This window comes from Mus musculus, chromosome 11, assembly GCF_000001635.26.
Source record: "Mus musculus strain C57BL/6J chromosome 11, GRCm38.p6 C57BL/6J".
Classification (NCBI taxonomy): domain Eukaryota; kingdom Metazoa; phylum Chordata; class Mammalia; order Rodentia; family Muridae; genus Mus; species Mus musculus.
In genome coordinates this window covers 121,592,400-121,611,192 of record NC_000077.6, presented here as the reverse complement: position 1 = coordinate 121,611,192, position 18,793 = coordinate 121,592,400, and the positions used below count along the sequence as shown (strand labels likewise).

The 18,793-nt window shown below is 47.5% G+C and overlaps 1 protein-coding gene across 5 annotated transcripts in view; it reads right to left on the bottom strand.

The window, feature by feature from the left end:
* Positions 1-18,793, bottom strand: part of Tbcd (tubulin-specific chaperone d) — a 165,180-nt gene that overhangs the window by 5,978 nt on the left and 140,409 nt on the right. For all 5 annotated transcript variants that reach the window (NM_029878.4, XM_006531973.4, XM_030245468.1 and 2 more), the window contains 12 exons: positions 18,481-18,562; positions 16,815-16,933; positions 14,653-14,744; positions 13,801-13,941; positions 9,153-9,236; positions 8,047-8,205; positions 7,821-7,959; positions 7,457-7,578; positions 5,853-5,930; positions 2,532-2,621; positions 1,766-1,853; positions 1,103-1,212 (listed from right to left, as the gene is read on the bottom strand). In NM_029878.4, coding sequence (NP_084154.1) covers positions 1,103-1,212; positions 1,766-1,853; positions 2,532-2,621; positions 5,853-5,930; positions 7,457-7,578; positions 7,821-7,959; positions 8,047-8,205; positions 9,153-9,236; positions 13,801-13,941; positions 14,653-14,744; positions 16,815-16,933; positions 18,481-18,562 — 1,304 coding nt within the window. The remainder of the gene's footprint in view (positions 1-1,102; positions 1,213-1,765; positions 1,854-2,531; positions 2,622-5,852; positions 5,931-7,456; positions 7,579-7,820; positions 7,960-8,046; positions 8,206-9,152; positions 9,237-13,800; positions 13,942-14,652; positions 14,745-16,814; positions 16,934-18,480; positions 18,563-18,793) is intronic.

Below are 18,793 nucleotides of genomic sequence, written 5' to 3'. Positions count from 1 at the left end.
CAAGCCCTGGCACACAGCCACACATGCATACATAGTATTAGAGATTCACAGCTGTCCTTACTCAAGCTGAGTTTATTAGAAAGTTGGAAGCAGTGTCCACTGTCCTGAGGTTTGACCACTGTCTCCTCAGAAGGCACCAAGTTGAGCTCCTACTGACAGCAAAGATCTTGAAGTGCACTCTGGCCTTCCAGGTCCCCACAGCTCTTATCTAGGCAGGAAGGCCATACCCTAGCACGAGCTCCCTGGGGAGGTCACTGTTCTGAGGGGTATGCATGAATATACCACAAACCCTGACTTACTGAAGCAACCTGGCCAATCCGAGCAGAGCTACTAGTATCTGAGGTCAGCAATCCCCCTCTCCATTAGTCTGAGGGGACAGTGTCCAAAGGCAGTAGCAGTAATCTGGGCTACCTGGCTGTGCCTCCCAAATAGTACAGAATGGTGACAAGCCAGCTCAAAGTACACCTGTGCACAGGTGATAGTTCCATATATGTGATTGTATGTGCTTGGCAGTACATACATATGTGATTATATGAGCAGCTACATGTATGCAAACCTGCATATAAGTATGTGCAGGGCCATGCATGTGTACAGTGCCTGGATTCCGTGTTGTAAGTTCTTGCTGTTGTGACCATAACTGTTTCTAGATCCAGGCTAGAACATCTGTGAATCACACCCACAGGCTGTGAATCACACCCACAGGCTGTACACCACCACCACCACTACCATCTCTTCTGCACCTCTTGACTTTGGAGACAAGTCTCTAAGTTCATTAGAACAGAGGAAAGACCACAAGGTCCTTGCAGCAGCAAAATGACAGTAGCTAGCTGACATCCACTTGGTGGCATGCTATATTCCAGTTCCTGAGAAACACCAACTTCTGACCAGCAGGGGTCTGACCCACTGCCCACCTTGCTCACAGGAGGAGAAAAGCAATTGCACATTAAACATTTCCCACCTGAAGTTCCCAGGATGTGTCCTCAGCCTTGTGGAAAGTTGTTAGATGGCCCTGAGCTGTTGAGGGTTGGAAATAGCTCCCCTTCCCATCCAAAGCTACAAGGATGGGAGAAAGTGGCACCAGGCGCAGGCAGGCCCTACTCACCAGGCTGTGTCACTGAGCACAGACATGACCTCATCAAGCACCTCGGCATCTACCAGGTCGCTGTAGGTAAGCACCATCTCGTAGACCTGGCTCGCTGTGCTCTTCCGGATCTGGAATGAGAACAACAGGTCAAAGGGAGGAAAGCCCCTCACCACCTAGAGAGCACAATGACAGGAGGAAGATGAACTCAGTCCCGCACAGCCCAGGTACTTCTGATTCATAGACATGCCCATCAGAAGGTGCAGCAGGAACTCCTACAAGGGAATCTGTCTGTCTCGCTATCTCTTTTGGTTATTTCCTTTGGCATACTATTTCACAGGAGATCTGATCTTCCTCTGGCAATGTGTGTTTCTGACAAATAGGCTGGGCTGTGGGGTCATCCCACTCTACCTCAGAAGACGACAGGACAGGTTCTCAGACTTCCTAACCCCGGGCTGAGATGCCCCCCCCCCCTCAGCAGTGCTTCCCATGCTCTCCCCACCCAGCACCAGCACCCGTGTTCCTTTCATACAAACACCAACCAGTTGACTGCCCACACCTGGAACCCATCTCACCAGTGCTTCCTTCAAAGCCCTCCCGACATGCACTCATCTTTATAAGCCACATGTAAGGATAGTCCTGGGTCCCAGGCAGGTGGCCTTGAGGTGGGGCAGACACACTTACCACAGGGAAAGGGTGGCCGAGGAGGAGGAACAGCTGAAGAAGAATCTTCTTTCTCACATCACCATTGAACTGCACCATCCCACAGAGCCTGCAAGAGACCCACGGGTGACATGGAGCTGTGCCACACTCATGCTGTTACCCAAGGATCCACGACACATGGGAGACCCAGAAAGTACACAGCATGAACTTGAGTCATGTGCATATCTATGTACAGGTCTGTGTGTTATGCACTAGTGCGCTCCCATGTGACCTATGCTATCTTGTTTGCACATGTGCATTGTAGACTAATATGCTTCCATGTGCTCACTTATACATGGTGAGATCTTTGTGCTAGCATGTGCATGCTTATGTACCCAGATACCTGCATCCCCATGTGTGCATGTTTTTACATCTATGTGATTGCCAGTACATGACCAGTTATCTGTGCTAACATGTACATGCCCGTGTGCCCAGATCCCTGCACTAGTACAGGTGTATTCTCTGTCCTGTGATGGCCTTTGAGCATCTACAGGGCCAGTCAGGTGCTGGAGCGAGTGACAGATGTACATGATGAACCAATGAGAGATGTGGCTTTCCTTTAGCTTTTTTCCTTTTTTGGTCAATCCCCCCAAACCACTCCTGATAGGAGTGGTCTGACATTTCTTTCCCATAATGAACACATAAACACTCCATTTTAAAGAGCTTTGTAGTTAAAACTTTATCTCCCACCAGGAACCACCAAGTCCCTCTTATTTCTGTCTCCACCCAGGAACACTTAAAAACTCACACTGCGATGCTTGACCGAAGTTTCTGGATGTCTTTTGACTTCTTGATTTCTTCCTTACAAAGTGTGAGCAACTTCACACAAAAGGGGTGGCTTGAAGGAGAAGACATTATTGTAAGTCCACCTTTCACAGGAATACAGAGCAGTATGAGGCACACTGTCATGGCGTCTGTGCTGGGATGTGTGACATCACCCGCTTCTTTAGTTTCCAAAATGCATGGCAGAGATATAGTCAACAACTGGGCAGGCAGGCCCTGGCATAGTCACGATGTGACATATCCAAGTGACCCAGCCCAACAGAAAAGACACTACCAGCAAGTGCTACCATGTGGAAAGAAACCATGTGATGGGCCTAGGTTACAGAGGAGTCCTAGTCAGCCCCAATGATAATATGAATTCGGAGCTGCTACACTCCAGGACAGTCCAGGACAGCAGCTCCCAGGTCACCCTGCCTGGTCCAGGTCACAGGAGTCCAGTCCTTCCCTGACTAGCTCCCTAAAGTGCTTACTGGGCACAGAATGTCGTATGGCTTAGAGCTGTGGTCATTGTCATTCCCAGCTTGCATAGGACTCTACACCCTCAGTTTGTCTTCCTACAGGGCATATGCATAGTTCTAATGCTCTTCTAGACATAACACATACAGTCTATGATCTCATTAGGACCCTTCAAGTCTACATTCAGCTTTGTGGTCCCTAGCAACCCTGTGAGTTTATACACCAGCATTCCTGAAAGACTTCCAATGAGCTAATCCAAGAGGCATGAGCCCTCAATGAATAGGGTCTAATCTCTGCCTGTCTAAGTGAGGTGTCCTGTCTTCCTTCCAGGTTCTCCCAGCATCCCTCATGCTTCCTGTTACAGGGTACGGCTGGCATACCCCACCCTTCCCCCAAGGTGCCTGTACTGGCTAGTTTTGTGTCAACTTGACACAGCTGGAGTTATCACAGAGAAAGGAGCTTCAGTTGAGGAAATGCCTCCATGAGATCCAACTGTAAGGCATTTTCTCAATTAGTGATCAAGGGGGTAGGGCCCCTTGTGGGTGGGACCATCTCTAGGCTGGTAGTCTTGGGTTCTAGAAGAGAGCAGGCTGAGCAAGCCAAAGCAAGCAAGCCAGTAAAGAACATCCCTCCATGGCTTTTACATCAACTCCTGCTTTCTGACCTGCTTGAGTTCCAGTCTTGCATCCTTTGGTGATGAACAGCAGTATGGAAATGTAAGCCAAATAAACCCTTTCCTCCCCAACTTGCTTCTTGGTCATGATGTTTGTGCAGGAATAGAAACCCTGACTAAGACAGTGCCCTTCTGTATATAGTCCACCCACTTTAGCTAAGCGAGTCCTTTTTACCCTTTACCCCCCGGGGCTCTTGGTCTCCTAGCTCTCCCCTCTCCTTCGCCCCTCTCCTCACAAGGAAGGCCCACTCGGGTCGTGTTCACTTTGGACTCTCCCAGACGTCTCTGCCTCTGTTATTTACAATAAACCTTTTACTCCACCATACCTAGGAGCACTCATGTCCTCCTTTTTTTCTTTTATTTTTCATTCAAGCACTAACTGTACAAAGGCACAGTGAATGGAAATAGTATTAGGAACTCTCGAGGAACACAGAGAGAGGAAAAAGTCCCAGAAATGAAGAAAATGCAATGGAGGAAAATGGTTCTGCTAATCAGACAAAGCATAGAACACACAAAATTACTTTAATAAAAAAACTAGTAAGATTAAATGAAATAGATTTATAGACTTAGTTAAAAGATCAGATTGTCAGGTTGAATTTTTACAAAAGTACATATACTGTTAGCAACTGACATACAAAACAAAACAAACCCAAACATAATAAAAATTAAAACACTACCAAAAAAAAAAAAAAAAAAAAAAAAAAACAACAAAAAAAGCCAAAGAATGTAAGCAGAAACACCTCCAAAAACATCATCATTTGATATTTGAGGCAGCCCTACATTTGTATGTGCCAAAATTCAAAATCCATAAAGAACAAAAAAGAGAAGTAAAAACATTTATATCATTATTTTCCTACTATCTTATTTTGAAATTTTTAAGCCAGAAAAATAGATGTCAAATCCTTAGAGCATTTTCCTAGATGAATCCATCGGTGTGGAGAAGAGCATCCTAGCCGGGCCATGCCCCTGTGAGTGTTCAAGCTACCCGGGAAGGTTTTAGAAAGGCAGTGCTACACAGTGTCAGAGGGAGCCCTGTAGTGTCAGGTGAAACGCCATCTTCAGCATCCAGCAAAGACAGACAGTTAAACAACAAAGACACTACAGACTTCAAGCAAAGCAAGCTGGTCCCCTCCAGCAGCCCTGGGTGTGTGATGCATGCAGGATCTCAAGGCAGAGCGCAGAGACAGTGGAGCGCCTGGCCTTAGGGCTTCACCTGAATGCTGGTCAGCAGTAAGCACAAAGACGAGGCTCAAGATCAAGGGAGAAAACCACACCAAAACCCCATACAAGATCCTATGAAAACTAGGCATAGATCCTCTTAATGGGGCAAACTGGAGTGGGCAAAGACTCAGAGAGGGAGGACATCAACTGAGATCCTCTTGATCTGAATCCACCAGTCAGTATAAAGCAAGATCCAAAACCACCAGGGAGTTTCTAAGCAACAGTAGATGCTCACACATCTTCATGAAATACAAAGCTGTCCAAATCAAGAGAGAATTCAGTGAAGACCATAAGGCATTCATAGAAGCTAAAGTCACCAAGATGGTATCTATCACTCAGTCAGGAAGCGAAGCTGGCACCTAGATGGTTCCAGAGAGCTGTCGTGCACCATGGCTGTCTGCTCCTCTCAACAGGAGGCTAAGGAACCACAAACCACAAAAGTAGGAAGCAGCTGCTTTGTGTGTGCCCTGTGCCCCATAACTTCTGTCCAGCTGGGATGGGCACAGGCATACTCCTGGGTCCCATAACACGGCCCATGCACTGTCCTGTTTCCGTCCAGCCTTATCTCAAGCTCCAACGTCCAGACCTCGCTGCCTACTAGCCCTAGCATGTGAGCCATCTCACCTGGCCAAGTCTACTTTCCCACCTGGAGAGCAGGGCACTACTTCACCCCATCCTGTTGTCTGTTGCCTGAGTTTGCATTGTCTTCTTCTGGGTTCTGAGATCATAATCCAAGTGTTCTGTCTTTAAAATAACAGCCATATTTGGTGGCCAAAGATTTGTATGCACTTGAAAGGTTGAGTGGGCAGAATCACGAGTTTGGAGCTAGTCTGAGCAACACAGTGAGATGGCAAGTCAATCAATCAATAAAATTTTTTTGAGATTTGGGGAACTAGGCTTTGTCGGACAGGGAGCACTAAGCAAGCAGATACTTACTTCTCCTCGGCAGTAAAGATGTCAAAGCACCCATTAGCCAACAGCTGGTCCAGCATTTTCAGCAGTGATACAGACACCCTGAGAGAAGGAGATAAGCAAACATGAGACCCACAGAAACACCCAAGAACCTAGAGACACCCATGTGAGAAACAGGGACGTGCTCTTGACAAGTAAAAACAAAACACAAACCAAAAAACCTAACAACAGTAACAACAACAACAACAACAAAAAAAAACCCTTAACACCATGATAGCCCTTCCTAAATGGGGTAACTCAAGACAGTCCTGTTAAATTCCTAGAATCAGACACACCAGCATTATGCTTACAAGAATGCCAACTGACTATGGAAAATAAGAATATAGCTGGAGACAATGTGGCTTCTTTCGTGAATTACCTACAGCAAAGATAAGAACAAGATTCCTGATGCATAGATGTCAGATGGCCTGGTAGAGTCCAGCATTCACCTGTACACCTTACGGTTTTGACAAGATGCAAAACAAGTGCAGTGGACAGTCCAGCAGACAGTATGAACATCTGAACAACCATTTGCAAAATTAAACAGTTTTGAGTTTGTTTTGTGTGTCCTCAGACTGTAGGGCTGACGATAGAACCTAAAGCTGAACCTTCTGGAGAGTACCAGAGCTCTCAGGGACTTCCAAATTAGGTGGGGATTCCTCAGCAACTGTTTGCTCACTGAAGCCCAGGACAGGTGGTAGCTGGGTCCTTCAAACTACAAATCTGACAGAGACTTGCCCCATATAGTGAAGTCATCCTAAAACAACAGTGAGAAGGAAAGCCCATCTACACAAGCTATGGCAATGAACAGATACTAGGAGGGCAACCGAGTGTCCAACAGCCACCTGAGAGACGGACCACTAATGCTGGTGAGCCATGGAACAGAGGGAGCCAGCATCTTTACATGTAAACAAGCAACCCACGTGACTCAGCTGTCCATTACTCAATGAGTACCCAAGGAAAGAGAATGTGCGTCTACAGAGACTCAATCTCGGAATGTCCACTGTAGCTGTCTGTAGGGCAGGAAATGGGGAATATCCAAACGAGTCAGTTCCTGTCCACAACAGGCCCTGGCCAGGCAACAACAAGGACAGACAGAAGTAACTGTGCTTGTCTGCCAAAGTGAACAGCTGGGAGGGCTCCAAGGAGCAGGAGGAAAACTCGGTGAACGGGAAAGGATCTGTGGAATACGCATCCCAAGGAACCAGGGCACACACTCCGTGTGTTGTCTTTCAGGGCTCTTATGTCTCAGTGGGGCTATTACAGACAAGAAAAGATGGAGAATATTCCTACAGACTAGAGCCTCACTCCACTTCACTTGGTATTCTGCATCTCCACACATACAAAGTCATTTTCCTGCTGAGAGTGCATCAAGGGAAAGGGATTACCAATCAGTGCCAGGCCTAGGGACCAGCAAGACACAGAGGAGATGAATTCCTGGGGTCCGTAGAAGATGAGTGTTGGAGCTAGAACTTGGGAGTTGGCTGGGTCCCGCTCCTCATCTATTATGACAAATGTGTCCCTGGAAGACCTGGACTCTGTGGAAATACAATCAGGTCACAAGTACCCTGTCTGAAGACACCACTCACCTATCATTCAAAAGGTTGTCCTCAAAGACCTTCAGGAGGGTCTCACTGAAGCTCTGCAGGACCTGAGCATCCTTCTGAATCCCCTTCATGTACTCAAAGAGGCTCTGTGTAGAATGTCTGACCTGCAACCCAAAAGGCGGTATTGTGGCTCAGCATGGCTAGCTTCTCCCTTGGTTCTCAGGGCTACTACAATGACAGTAAATGCCTGGGGCCAAACAGATACAACTGCAGACTACAGAGACATGAGGATCAGACAGGTATGGGGCTGGTAAGACAGTGGACATGTGAAGTGCACACATCTGGGTCAGAACCCTCTGGAAAGAATCCCGTGTCCCCTGCTCTGCACAGCCAAATGCTTCCTCACCGTAGACTCTGTCAAGCCACCCACAGACACAGCCAGCCCCAGCAGGACATGGTATCTATAGGTAGGCAATCCCAAGAGCTGGGTGATGAGAGGGAAGGCCTGGGAAGGTGCGTTCCAGTTCACAGTGGCCACATCAGACCTGAAAGAAAGTGATTTCAGTGATTTCCTCAAGTGAAGGCCATGCTTGGAGGGACTGGGCTACCAGGGGATCTGTATCTGACAGTACCTGGGAAACAGACTTTCCAGTTCTTGGCGGTGGGGAACATGGGGAATGGGAGGGCTGTCGAAGTGCAAGAGAGTCAGGAACACCCGGGCAGCATGAGCACGGAACCGATCAATCTTCTCACTTGCTTGCTGGGCAACGCAACACATGACGCGCTCACAGCTGCAAATGGAGGGCACATGTATGAGGCCAGCCTGGAGAAACGTGGTCACTTTATTATCAGCAGCTGCTGAAACCACATCAGGTTGTGTCTTAGTTAGTTAGGGTTTTGTTGTTGTGATAAAACATCATGACCAAAAACAACTTGGATAGGAAAGGGTCTTAGGTCACACTCCATCACCAAAGGAAGTCAGGAGGCAAAACTAAAGCAGAGGCCATGAAGGAATGCTGCTTACTAGCTTGCTTAGCCTGCTTTCTTATAGAACTCAAGACTACTTTCCCAGAAACGGAACCTCCCACGTAAATCATTGATCAAGAAAATGCCTATAGGCCAATTTTATGGACATATTTTCTCAACTGAGTCCCTCTTTCCAAAGAATTCTAGTTTGTGCCAAGTTGACAAGAAACTAACCAACACAGAATGGGTATGCCTGCACCCTGCCTGCTCCAACATCTCAGGAGCCACATGACAGGCACATGTGAATGTCAGTGTACTCTTGGGGCAAGAGTGAGAAGCAACAGTCACTGCAACAGAATTGCAGGTCAGTGGAAGGAGGACGAGAGGCCAGGCTGAGAAAGTATGGCACACACGAGATAGCAAACTTAGGGTCTCAAGCAGTATGGCCAAGGAGGTTGAAACCCACAGAGGCTGGATCAAATGATGGTAGCCCATCTTGGCATGAAGTTCAGCTACAGAGCCCTGAGTTCAGAGGCCACTACTACAGCCTCCCCCCCTCCCCCACCCCGAAGCTGACTGTCAAACAGGCCAGTTCAAAGGAGGTCCTGGTGTGGGGTTGGGAAGTATGTTACACTATGGATTCTGACACAGGCCAGGTGGAGGACCCTGGCCATGGTCCACAGACTCTGGAGGACCAGGACAAGGGTCAGAGAAGCTTGTCTGAGAAGGCATTAAGGCCCCAGGCCAGCCTCAGCTGGCTTTAGATACTCACATGTGGGCCTCAATCAGCACCGGCTCTGTCCGTGCCAGCAAAAGCATCAAATCCATGAGGCTGGTCATGGCAGCCTCACGAACCCTGTGAATAAGGAAACAGGAGAAGGTCAGTCTATGACAGGGAGTCCAAGCCCTGCCTGGGTCTACCAACCAGACCCTACAAGCAGCTCATGAGGGGCAAAAAAGTCTTGAGACACCCACTGGCCACACACAAGCTTAGCTCCACAAGGCCCAAACGCAGGGAAAGTTTCAGAGATTACAGAAATCCCACAGTGTGAACCATCAGAGAAACCCGATGCCAGCAGCTGGCAGTCTTTACTTAAATCCCTTGACTGGGGAATGAGGGACGTGCTCTCTCTCATACTGTCAAGCAAGAGAAGTCATTCTTAACACCTGAAGACAGACTGGACAAGTCTGAGCAAAGCCTTAGACATGTGCACACACTGTAATAGCAGATACTTCCCACAGCCTCCTCCCATGTGAAGCTGGCCTCCTGTAGTCTCTCTGCACAAGGCTGGCACTTCTGGTTCTCACCAAACAAACAGAGCAACCAACACTCACATCCATCCTAGACTTACTTTCTTGCTAAACAGAGCTGTCTGTTATTAATTTGTACCAAAGAAAAAAATACTGGTCTAATTCCAGAGCAAAGGCAGCCATTTAAACTGGAATTTAAGTGCATTCAGCCAGAGTGAGGAAAAGAAAGATACAAACTCTCGGGTCTGGGGTCATCCCTGCCTCTATCAAACCCTCTATGGAGCCTGTACCAGGTTCCTGCTGTGAGGGGGAACTCACAGACAAGTGCAGGCCAGGGTTCCAGGGCACTCCCCAAAGTCAGATGAGGGTGCTGGACACAAAGCAAGCCTGGGAAAGGTGTGTGCAGGGACACTGGTACATATCTGCAATGAATGCCAGGGGACAAAGGGATGGCAGACTGTGAAGTGTGCTGAGGGACACACGTGCACACCTGTGAAACAAGCCAGAGACACAGGTGCACAACTCCAAAGCACACACAGACACACTGTGGGGGTAGCCTGTACATCTCCTTCATGTGGACTACCACCTCTTAAGCTGTGATACACAGGATGAAGCTCCAAATACCACAGCAGAAACCAGCAACAAGGAGAAGCTGTACTTGCTGAGCACATGAATAGGAAAAAGAGCTGGGACCTGAGCCTCTTGGTAAAAACACCCCACAGGTATGCTCAAAAATGCTGTTTAGTCCAGGGAGCAAGAGCAATTTAATGAAACCATCATCACAGAGCCTGCCCCATACCACCCGGTCTGTTCAGACCTGGAACCCCTCCCTGTACAGCCCTTCTACTCTCGGTGACCTGGAGGTAAAGACAGGAGAGCTCAGTGGTACCTGGCTGGTTATTATCACCACCAGATAAAAGAAAACTATGCAACACTAATGCCTGCAATTTAACTATAACTTAGGAAACTCAGTTAAAAACTAAATAAACTATAAATAAAAGATAGCAAATACTAAAATAGCAGTAGCAACAACAGATCGACCAAATGTGCAGTCTTTACAATGACTCTATCTGAGAAATATGAAGGAGAAATATGAAGAGCAAAGTAAATGAAAAGGTCAGAATTTCAAAAACACCTGGACTCTCTGAGAAAGGACTAGATACTGTTGAATTAAAGACAACAACAAAAAACAGTGTCAAGGTATGTGTGCCACTAATGTGACCATACAGTTTATTGTGCCATGATGATTGTTGTGGTTCAGAAACACCACAGCTGGCAGCTGTTGGTCATTGTCTTCCTGTGGAGGCTTGCATGCAGCCTTCTGCTACCATGGGAACTGGTCCTCAGGGAGGGGGCTTTCAGGTCAGTTCCAGCTCAGAGGCCTCCAGGCTGTGTCTGAAACTCATGATATCTTGAGCAGTAGGGACTTACCTTCCACCTCTGGGGGGCAATCAAGGGTAATAGCAGTAGCCTATATTATTTTATGACTTTCTTAGACAACTGCGACCAACAACTCAAAAGAAGGCTTCTTGTGACTTGTTAGGGTTTTTATTAAATGGTCTTTGGCTTTTGGAGGGAACACCGTATAATTCCATATGACTTTTTAGACTCCTTACTGGTTTTTTACCCTCTTCCTTCTGTATGTGTAACTAACAGCCCTCTAATTGGATTCAATATCTGCTCAGAGGGAAATCTGGTCTTATACTGGAAGCCCAGCCAACTACCCAAGGCTTGTGATGTCAGGGATCCTGGATGAGAACCTACAACTGCCACTATACTAGCAAAATCCCTAACTACATTCTAAACCTCGGTCCTTAAACCCACAGGTAAGTGCAGTCCTCACCTCCCATCAAGGAAACTTCTCTCTAAATGCAGAGCTGTGGAGCCTTAAGAGTCAGGAATCATTATGGAAGAGGAGGCAGAAACATTGTGAGAACCAGAGGAACAGGGACTTTGCTGTGAGATCATAAAGTCTCACCAGCATCACTGCCTAAAGCTGAGCTGAACAAGAACAATAGACATGCTTATGTGGACTGGGGTGGGCAAGGCTCAGGAGGCCTTAATCCTACACAAAGAACTACAGGCAACCAAGGAATGCTCAGAGTGGGACAGACAGACAGACACACACACACACACAGTGCATAACAACTAATGAAAAAGGAGGCCATGCATTTGAAAGAACAAGGAGAGGTGTCTATGGGAATTTAGAGAAAGGAAAGAAACAGGAGACATGGTGTAAAAGTGTCTGGAATTGAACCATTCACTACTGGCAATTCTACACTGGACCCCCACCCCCACCCTACTCTGGAGCAGAATCCTGTCCACCCTTTGCAGAGCGAGTTGAGAAGAAAAATTCCACAGAGAGTAAGGTGCTAAGGACCAGGTCTCGGGGAGAACCTCATCACTGGCCCTTTCTGCTTTGCTGGGAAGGGTGTCCCAGTGCCAGGCAGACTGCAAAGGAATACACTGTTGTGTAACTATTTAGTCCAAAGTAAAATTGCTTTGGAAGGGGGAGGGGACCCGAAGACTCAGGAAGCTGTTGGAATTTATAAGGCACAGGAAGCTAATGAAAGCTGCCCAGGGTCAGGTATGAAAGCAGTAAAAACTGCTGTGGAGACGACACTCTCAGCTGGCAGAGCTACCTACAAGTGCAGGAGTCTCCAGAGATGCAGGTTTTGTGAGCTGTCATCCCTGCTAGGGAGTCCTTTTCAGTGATGCAGCTGCCTTTAAGTCATCTATGTAAATAACCCCTTACCTATGCTCCTGTAAGTAACTTCAAGACCCTCTAAACTAGACTTAGGTGGAATTGTCCTCTGGTCTGTCTTCAGTGCCCTGTACTGGATAAACAAGTGTTTGTTAACATCTTCCATGGAAAAAACACTCAACATTCACAATTTTTCCATCTCGAACTGCAAAGGAATCTAGGTCAACCAGGTCTCTTGAGAGTTCAGGGGCCTCAGAAAAGAAGTCTAGGGCCTGCCAATATCTATCACAGGCCCAAGCCACTGGCCACGTGTGGGCTGGGTTCACAATGCCAGCTTAGGCTACTGCCTGCTGTTAATCCTGTGGCACATTCTAGAAGGGTCTGCAAAGGAGAGCAGGTAGCAGGTAGGTGGGGATCCCTTCCCTGCACAGCATTTCAGCTGTGTTGGGGGAAATCTTGGCAAGGCTGGAAATGGCCATGGGGCCCCTCAAAGTCTCCATTTACCAGGCTCTGACAAGACTGAGGTTAGCCACAGGGAAGCCCTTCCTGTGTCTGTACATATAATATCCAGACAACTCAATCCATAACAGCTGATGGACCTGAGGGGAGATGTCCTCAGGTGGAGGAAAATATATTTACAATAAGGAGACTATAGGAAATGTCAGCAAACACACACTGGGAAGACCCAGTGCAAATGTAAATTAGTGACCAACGTTACATGAAATTAAAACTATAAAATGAGCTTCACAGTAGAAAATCAGGAAAAGTCAATGAGCAGAACATAAACTAATTAACTTTTATACAACCAAAGAGCAACAACAACAAAAAGTGACAAAATGAAGAGACCTTCAGGACCTGTTTGGCATGTGACAAGTGCTTGAGTTTCTGGAACGTGAGGACAGCGGAGATCTTCAAAGTGATCCGTAAAGTGGGGTAACCACCAGGCAAGGAGATGTAAGAAGAAACAATGTCTGGCACCCAGAATGCGAGGAAGGGAAAATGAGAAGGCAGGAAGAACATGTCAAAAATTAAAGCCTGGCACATCATATGCTCTCTCCATGTCTGATTACATCGATCAAGACAGAATCTTCTATAAGCTCCTTCTGAACTCTTCACAACAGTGCTTACAGCCAGCAGGAGGGAGTGTGAGGCACGTGGCACAGCTGTTAACGTAAACAGCAGCATTAGCCTTGCTCTCTACCTTACAAGGTGTTTCTGCAACCTGGGCAAGAACCTTGCCGTACAGGAGGAGAGAGAAGACAGTCGGTCTGACTCAAAGGACCATGGATGCCTGAGCAGCATAACAGGGAAGCAGAAGCTCGTGGCTACTCACCTGAGACGTCAGTGCAGACAGCTGCTATGAGAGTTTCTACAGTGACTTAATGACTATTGTCCTGGGTTCCCTGAGATGCCATGCCCTCTCAGGTGAGTCAGCAGGGGAGACAAACTACAACACTGTCCTTACCAGGCTCCCACATCCCCTCTGCTGTCTGTGGTGTAATCACTCATGCAGCCCAGCAATGCAGCATAAACCTCAGAGATGTTCTCTTTGCATATGACTTCATCTGGAGGCCCCCGTGTGTTCACACCAACCGTCTGGCAAATTCTGAAATTAAAATATGCGTGTCTGTGAGCTCACCCTTCACATTACAATGACCTCAAGTATCTTGCTGAGGGGAACATTGGGCATGCCGGAGGAGCCTCAGGGGAAGACTTAGGGGGGCAGAGCACCCATCCCACTGCAGGTACAGAATGGTGCTCGCTGTGAAGTCACCTTCACCGCCCCCACAGTCTGCAAGGTAGCTGGCTCTTTCTTCCACCCCTATAAAAATGCAGCTATGAGAACTCAGAGGAGTAAATGGCTCACAGGAAGGACCACGGGGAGCTAAAAGAGGCATACATGGCCCTACACACTGCATCTACACACAGAAGTCACTAAGATGAAAGATTCAGGCATTGCTGAATGCCTCAACTCATGTCTTCATCCACTTTATTTATTAATTTTATTATTTATTTATTTATTTATTTAGCAGTACTGTGAAAGAACCCATAGCCTGTACAAGCTTAACAAGAACTCTGCCACTGTGCTGCTCCAAGGCCCACATGATGGCTTGGTTTGTTTCTGTTTGGTTTCATATAAAGCCTCACTGTTGCCAGGGCTAGCCTCAAAGCTCGGTTTCTGAGGTAGCCTTCGAGTGAAGATGCAAATGTTCCCTGACATTGCACTGAAAACACCTCTACATTCCTGCTCTGGGCTAGCCTGACAGACAAACCACGTGGCGCCTGTTGATGCCCGCCTGCCAGGCTAGAGGCTCACCTTGAGATTGCTTTCAAACCATCTCTCCGGGCTTCAGCAAAGCTCACATCATTGGGAGAAATACAGGTGACTCTTCTCAGACCTGAGAGAACCTAAGGGCAAGAGGGTCCCAAAAGAAGTATCAAGCACAAAGCAAGCACAGTTTTTAGACAGTTGCAGTAAGTAGCCCAGTCTGGCCTTGAACCTGAGAATCCAGTCTCACCACCCTCAGTGCTATGAGTGTGTACCGTCGAGTGTGGCTATCAACACGCTTCTCTTTCAGAGATGTAGCTCTGGAGCCACAGAGCACAGTAGCCATGGGTGGGGCTTGCTAGGCAGCTCACAGGAGCCAATTCCCACACTAGACAACATGCCCTGATTCAGCTTCTGGAAGGACTTAATGAAGAGATCATCCCACAGCCCCCTCTCAGCTTCACTCAAACCCCAGTGACTGCCATGGATTGGAGCTCATCCCTACAAGATCTTCCTGTCTACTGTTTCCATTTTGTAGAGGGAACAGTTGGTATTCTTGATCCCAACCACCCACCTCTATATGTGTGTGTGTGTCTATATAATCAAATATGCTACAGCCTCTATATGGAGGCTGTTGGAGGACAACTTTGTTGTTGTCTCTCCTTTACATAAGTTCTACCTAAAGGTTCTCTCTACCTTTACATAAGTTCTAGGGGTCAAACCTGGATCATTAGGCTTGCCCAGCAAGTGACTTATTCACTGAGCTACCATGTAAGCCCAGGGCTACTATTTCTATTTATGCATGTATGGATGCATGTATGCATATGAATATTCTATTTGCATGTATGACTTCATGACAGAAGAGGGCATCAGGGAGAAGAGGGGATCAGATCCCATTATAGAAGGTTGTGAGCCACCGTGTGGATATTGGGAACTGAGCTCAGACCTCAGGTAGTACAGCCAATGCTCTTAACCACTGAGCCATCTCTACAGCTCCTGCTACTACTTCTTGGGCTGACAGCTCAGTTCTAAAAATCTCTTTCATTTTTAGCCACATATCAAGTGCATAAACCCCAGGGGAGGGCAGTTATTATGACAGATGTATATAGGCTCTGTACAAGGATAAAGAGGCCTATCGGCACACCATCAAAAGCTATCTGGTCCCACAGGAGGAAAGGACACCAACTTATATAAAAGCAAATGTGGTGAATTTGTCTTAGTGCATCCCAGCTTGTATGGCAAGGGGGACAGACAACAAGAGGATCTTGGGGCGTGTTGGCAGGACCAAGCCTGGTGTTTCCACTCAGAGGAGAAGAGCGGATGAACTTAATGGACTAGGTAAGTGTGGAAAGGAAAGTCTCCAGAGCCAGACTGGAACTATGTCCAGAGCTTATACAGGGGAGAGAGCAGGCTACACCAGAGTAGATGAGACAATATGAGAGGAGACTGAAGGAGACAGAGCACTCCATGTGGCACCTGGGGTGACAACCTAGATGTAAGAAATGAACAAGCCTCTCAACTCATGGCTTTCAATGATAGATCCAGCAGAGGAAACGCGTCATGGTCTTTCTAGATCAAAGGGGCTGGATGAGGGGCCTGCTAAGGCTGAGAGGTCCACTTGGCACCTCACAGGGCAGAGCATGAACAACCTTGCTCTTTACAGCTTGCCACTGCCATGGCAGGGGAAATAGTGTCCCAAAGGGTAGCAAAACAATAATGCATGATATATTCTGAGGTGCAGGCAGAGGCCCATAGGGCACCAGGCTGAGACATGGGGCTGGCAGCCTTTACCCATACCTAGCCTACCTCCTACCATGACTATAAACATGGTGGATCAAAAGCAACTTAAGGTACATGGAATTTCAGAAGGAATTTTAACTTCACGGCTCCATTATTAGGGAAATCAACTGAGATGGTTATAAGCCTAGGAGGTACGTTCAGGGCACTAGCTACTGCACAGAGGCTACTGCCTTCTCATCCAGGCAGCCACAGTTTCTTCAGACAGTGCCTGCCCACCCTACAGACTTGTGCACAACTCTGTAAGTATGTCTTGCAAGAGCAGGTTAGCCCACATACTGGAGTCAAGGTCCAACAGCCACTGCCTTGCATGGCCATGTGCTACCTCCGGGAATTCCTTCCTCATCGGAGGTGTGCAGATTAGTTGCCGGCCCTTCACATCTGTGCCCCTGTGGTGCTGTTGTCACCCTTACCTGCTGCAGATGGCCCCTGAGAAGGAAACCTGGGAGGGCACCCAAGGCTGAGGAAAAGCCACAACGGGCCATCTCCTCTGGGCTCTGGAGCTCAGCAAGGTACTGGGGAATCAGCTCCTCTGAAAAGAAAGAAGTGTTCAGAAGTGACCGCTGCCTCAAGGACCCCTTAGAAATACAAGTTAGATTCCCCAAATTCTGGGACACTCAGAGCACAATGGCAATGCTGATGAAGCACACAGGGCCATTCGTGCAGCAGTGACAGGATCAAAGATCTCAAGGGAGAAACAGAAACTGACGAGCCTAGGCAGTCAGAGCAGGGCGAGGGGAAGAATTTGAAAACTGACTAAGTCAGTTCTGTTCTTTTACAACACAGCTCAGGAAGGTGGCAAGGAGGCGGATACCATCCCTGTGCCCTGCCAGTCAGACTTTAGCCATTGGTGGCTGCTAGGACCCATTCACTGAAACCCCAGAAATATACTCTTATCCATCCTCAAATGTGGAGGCAGAAATCCTCTCAATTCACACACACCAGGGTAAATTCACTACAGTAGCCATGTGAGGAGAGGGGCGTCTTTTTAGTCTACTCATGTTTCAGTGCACCAATGGGGACGCCATTTATTGTCAACCGACATGACATGGTACTTTGTTGGAAAAGTACAATGTGACATTATTGCTCTACTTTTAAAATACAGACTACGTATAAACAATTATGTTACTATCAATGCATAAAGTTGCCCATGGTTGATAAACACTGTAAAAATGACTAGATTCAAGTCTGCCACCAGCTCACAACCATCTTTAATTCAGTTTCCAGGGAAGCTGACACCCTCTTCTGGCCCCTTTAGGCATCAGTCACACAAACGATACACAGGCAAAACACACATACATATAAAACAAAACAGAAAGATTAAAAAAAGAAAACAGGGGAAAGTCTGCCAGGGAGCTGGGAAGGCAACTCAGTCCGTAAAGGGCTCACTGTTCAAGCATGAGGACCTGGCAGACAAGAGGATTTATGGGGCTCACTGGCCAGCATAACTAGTGAGCCCCAGGTTCACTGAAAGACCTTATCTCAAGAAGGGAAAAGGGAAGGGAAGAGGGAAGGGGAAAGGGGGAAGGGGAAAGGGGGAAGAAGGGGGAAGGGGGAAGGGAAGGGAGGAAGAAAGAAAACTAAAGAAGATACCCAGCACCAACCTCTGACCTCAATGTGCACAAACATGAACACACAGATACCATACACAAAAGTATCTGCCAGAAGATCAAACTCCAGTATATTTTTATATTTTTGCAAAATCACAAAAAGGAAATGTAAATTACTGGACACTGTTGTATCCCACTTTTACGCAGAGTCTCTACAAGTCATGCCCTAGTGAAGCTCCCTGTTCAGAGATAAAATGCTTCCTTGGGCAGCTATGTTGTCTGGACAGATCTAAGGACATGTCCTGAACCCAAGTGGCTCAGGGGGAGCTACGTGAAGGATTCTGTGTAACAGAGACCTCCCTCCTTCCTGTAGCCTAGTCGCCTGGCACGAGCTGGGTGGGTCCTAAGAGAGTAACTCCAGAAAGGTGACCAGACACGGTTGCTTCTCAGGCCAACCCAGCCCAAGCCTCCTGGGCTTCACCCAGCTCCTGCAGATCCCTGCTTTAGGCCCAACATACAGCTCACTCACTCGCGATGGAGGAGCCTGCCTCCCCAGGCTCCTTCACGTAGTATTCACTGCAGAGGGCAGTCAGGGCAGAGACAGCCACCTCCTAAAACAGAAGAGGACATAAGTGAAAGTGGCTCTGTCCGAGAAGTCCTCAGGCACAGACAGGTGACTGGGTCTCTGCAATAGAGCACAATGAGTAGGTTTAAAAAAAAAAAATCAATGTATGTCATTGTTACACTCTGGCTTGTCTTATCAGCACCTGTCAAGATGTATCAATCACTTTAAATTCTCTGCACCAGTAAACCGAAAGTAAGAACTCTTTACTTCTTCCATA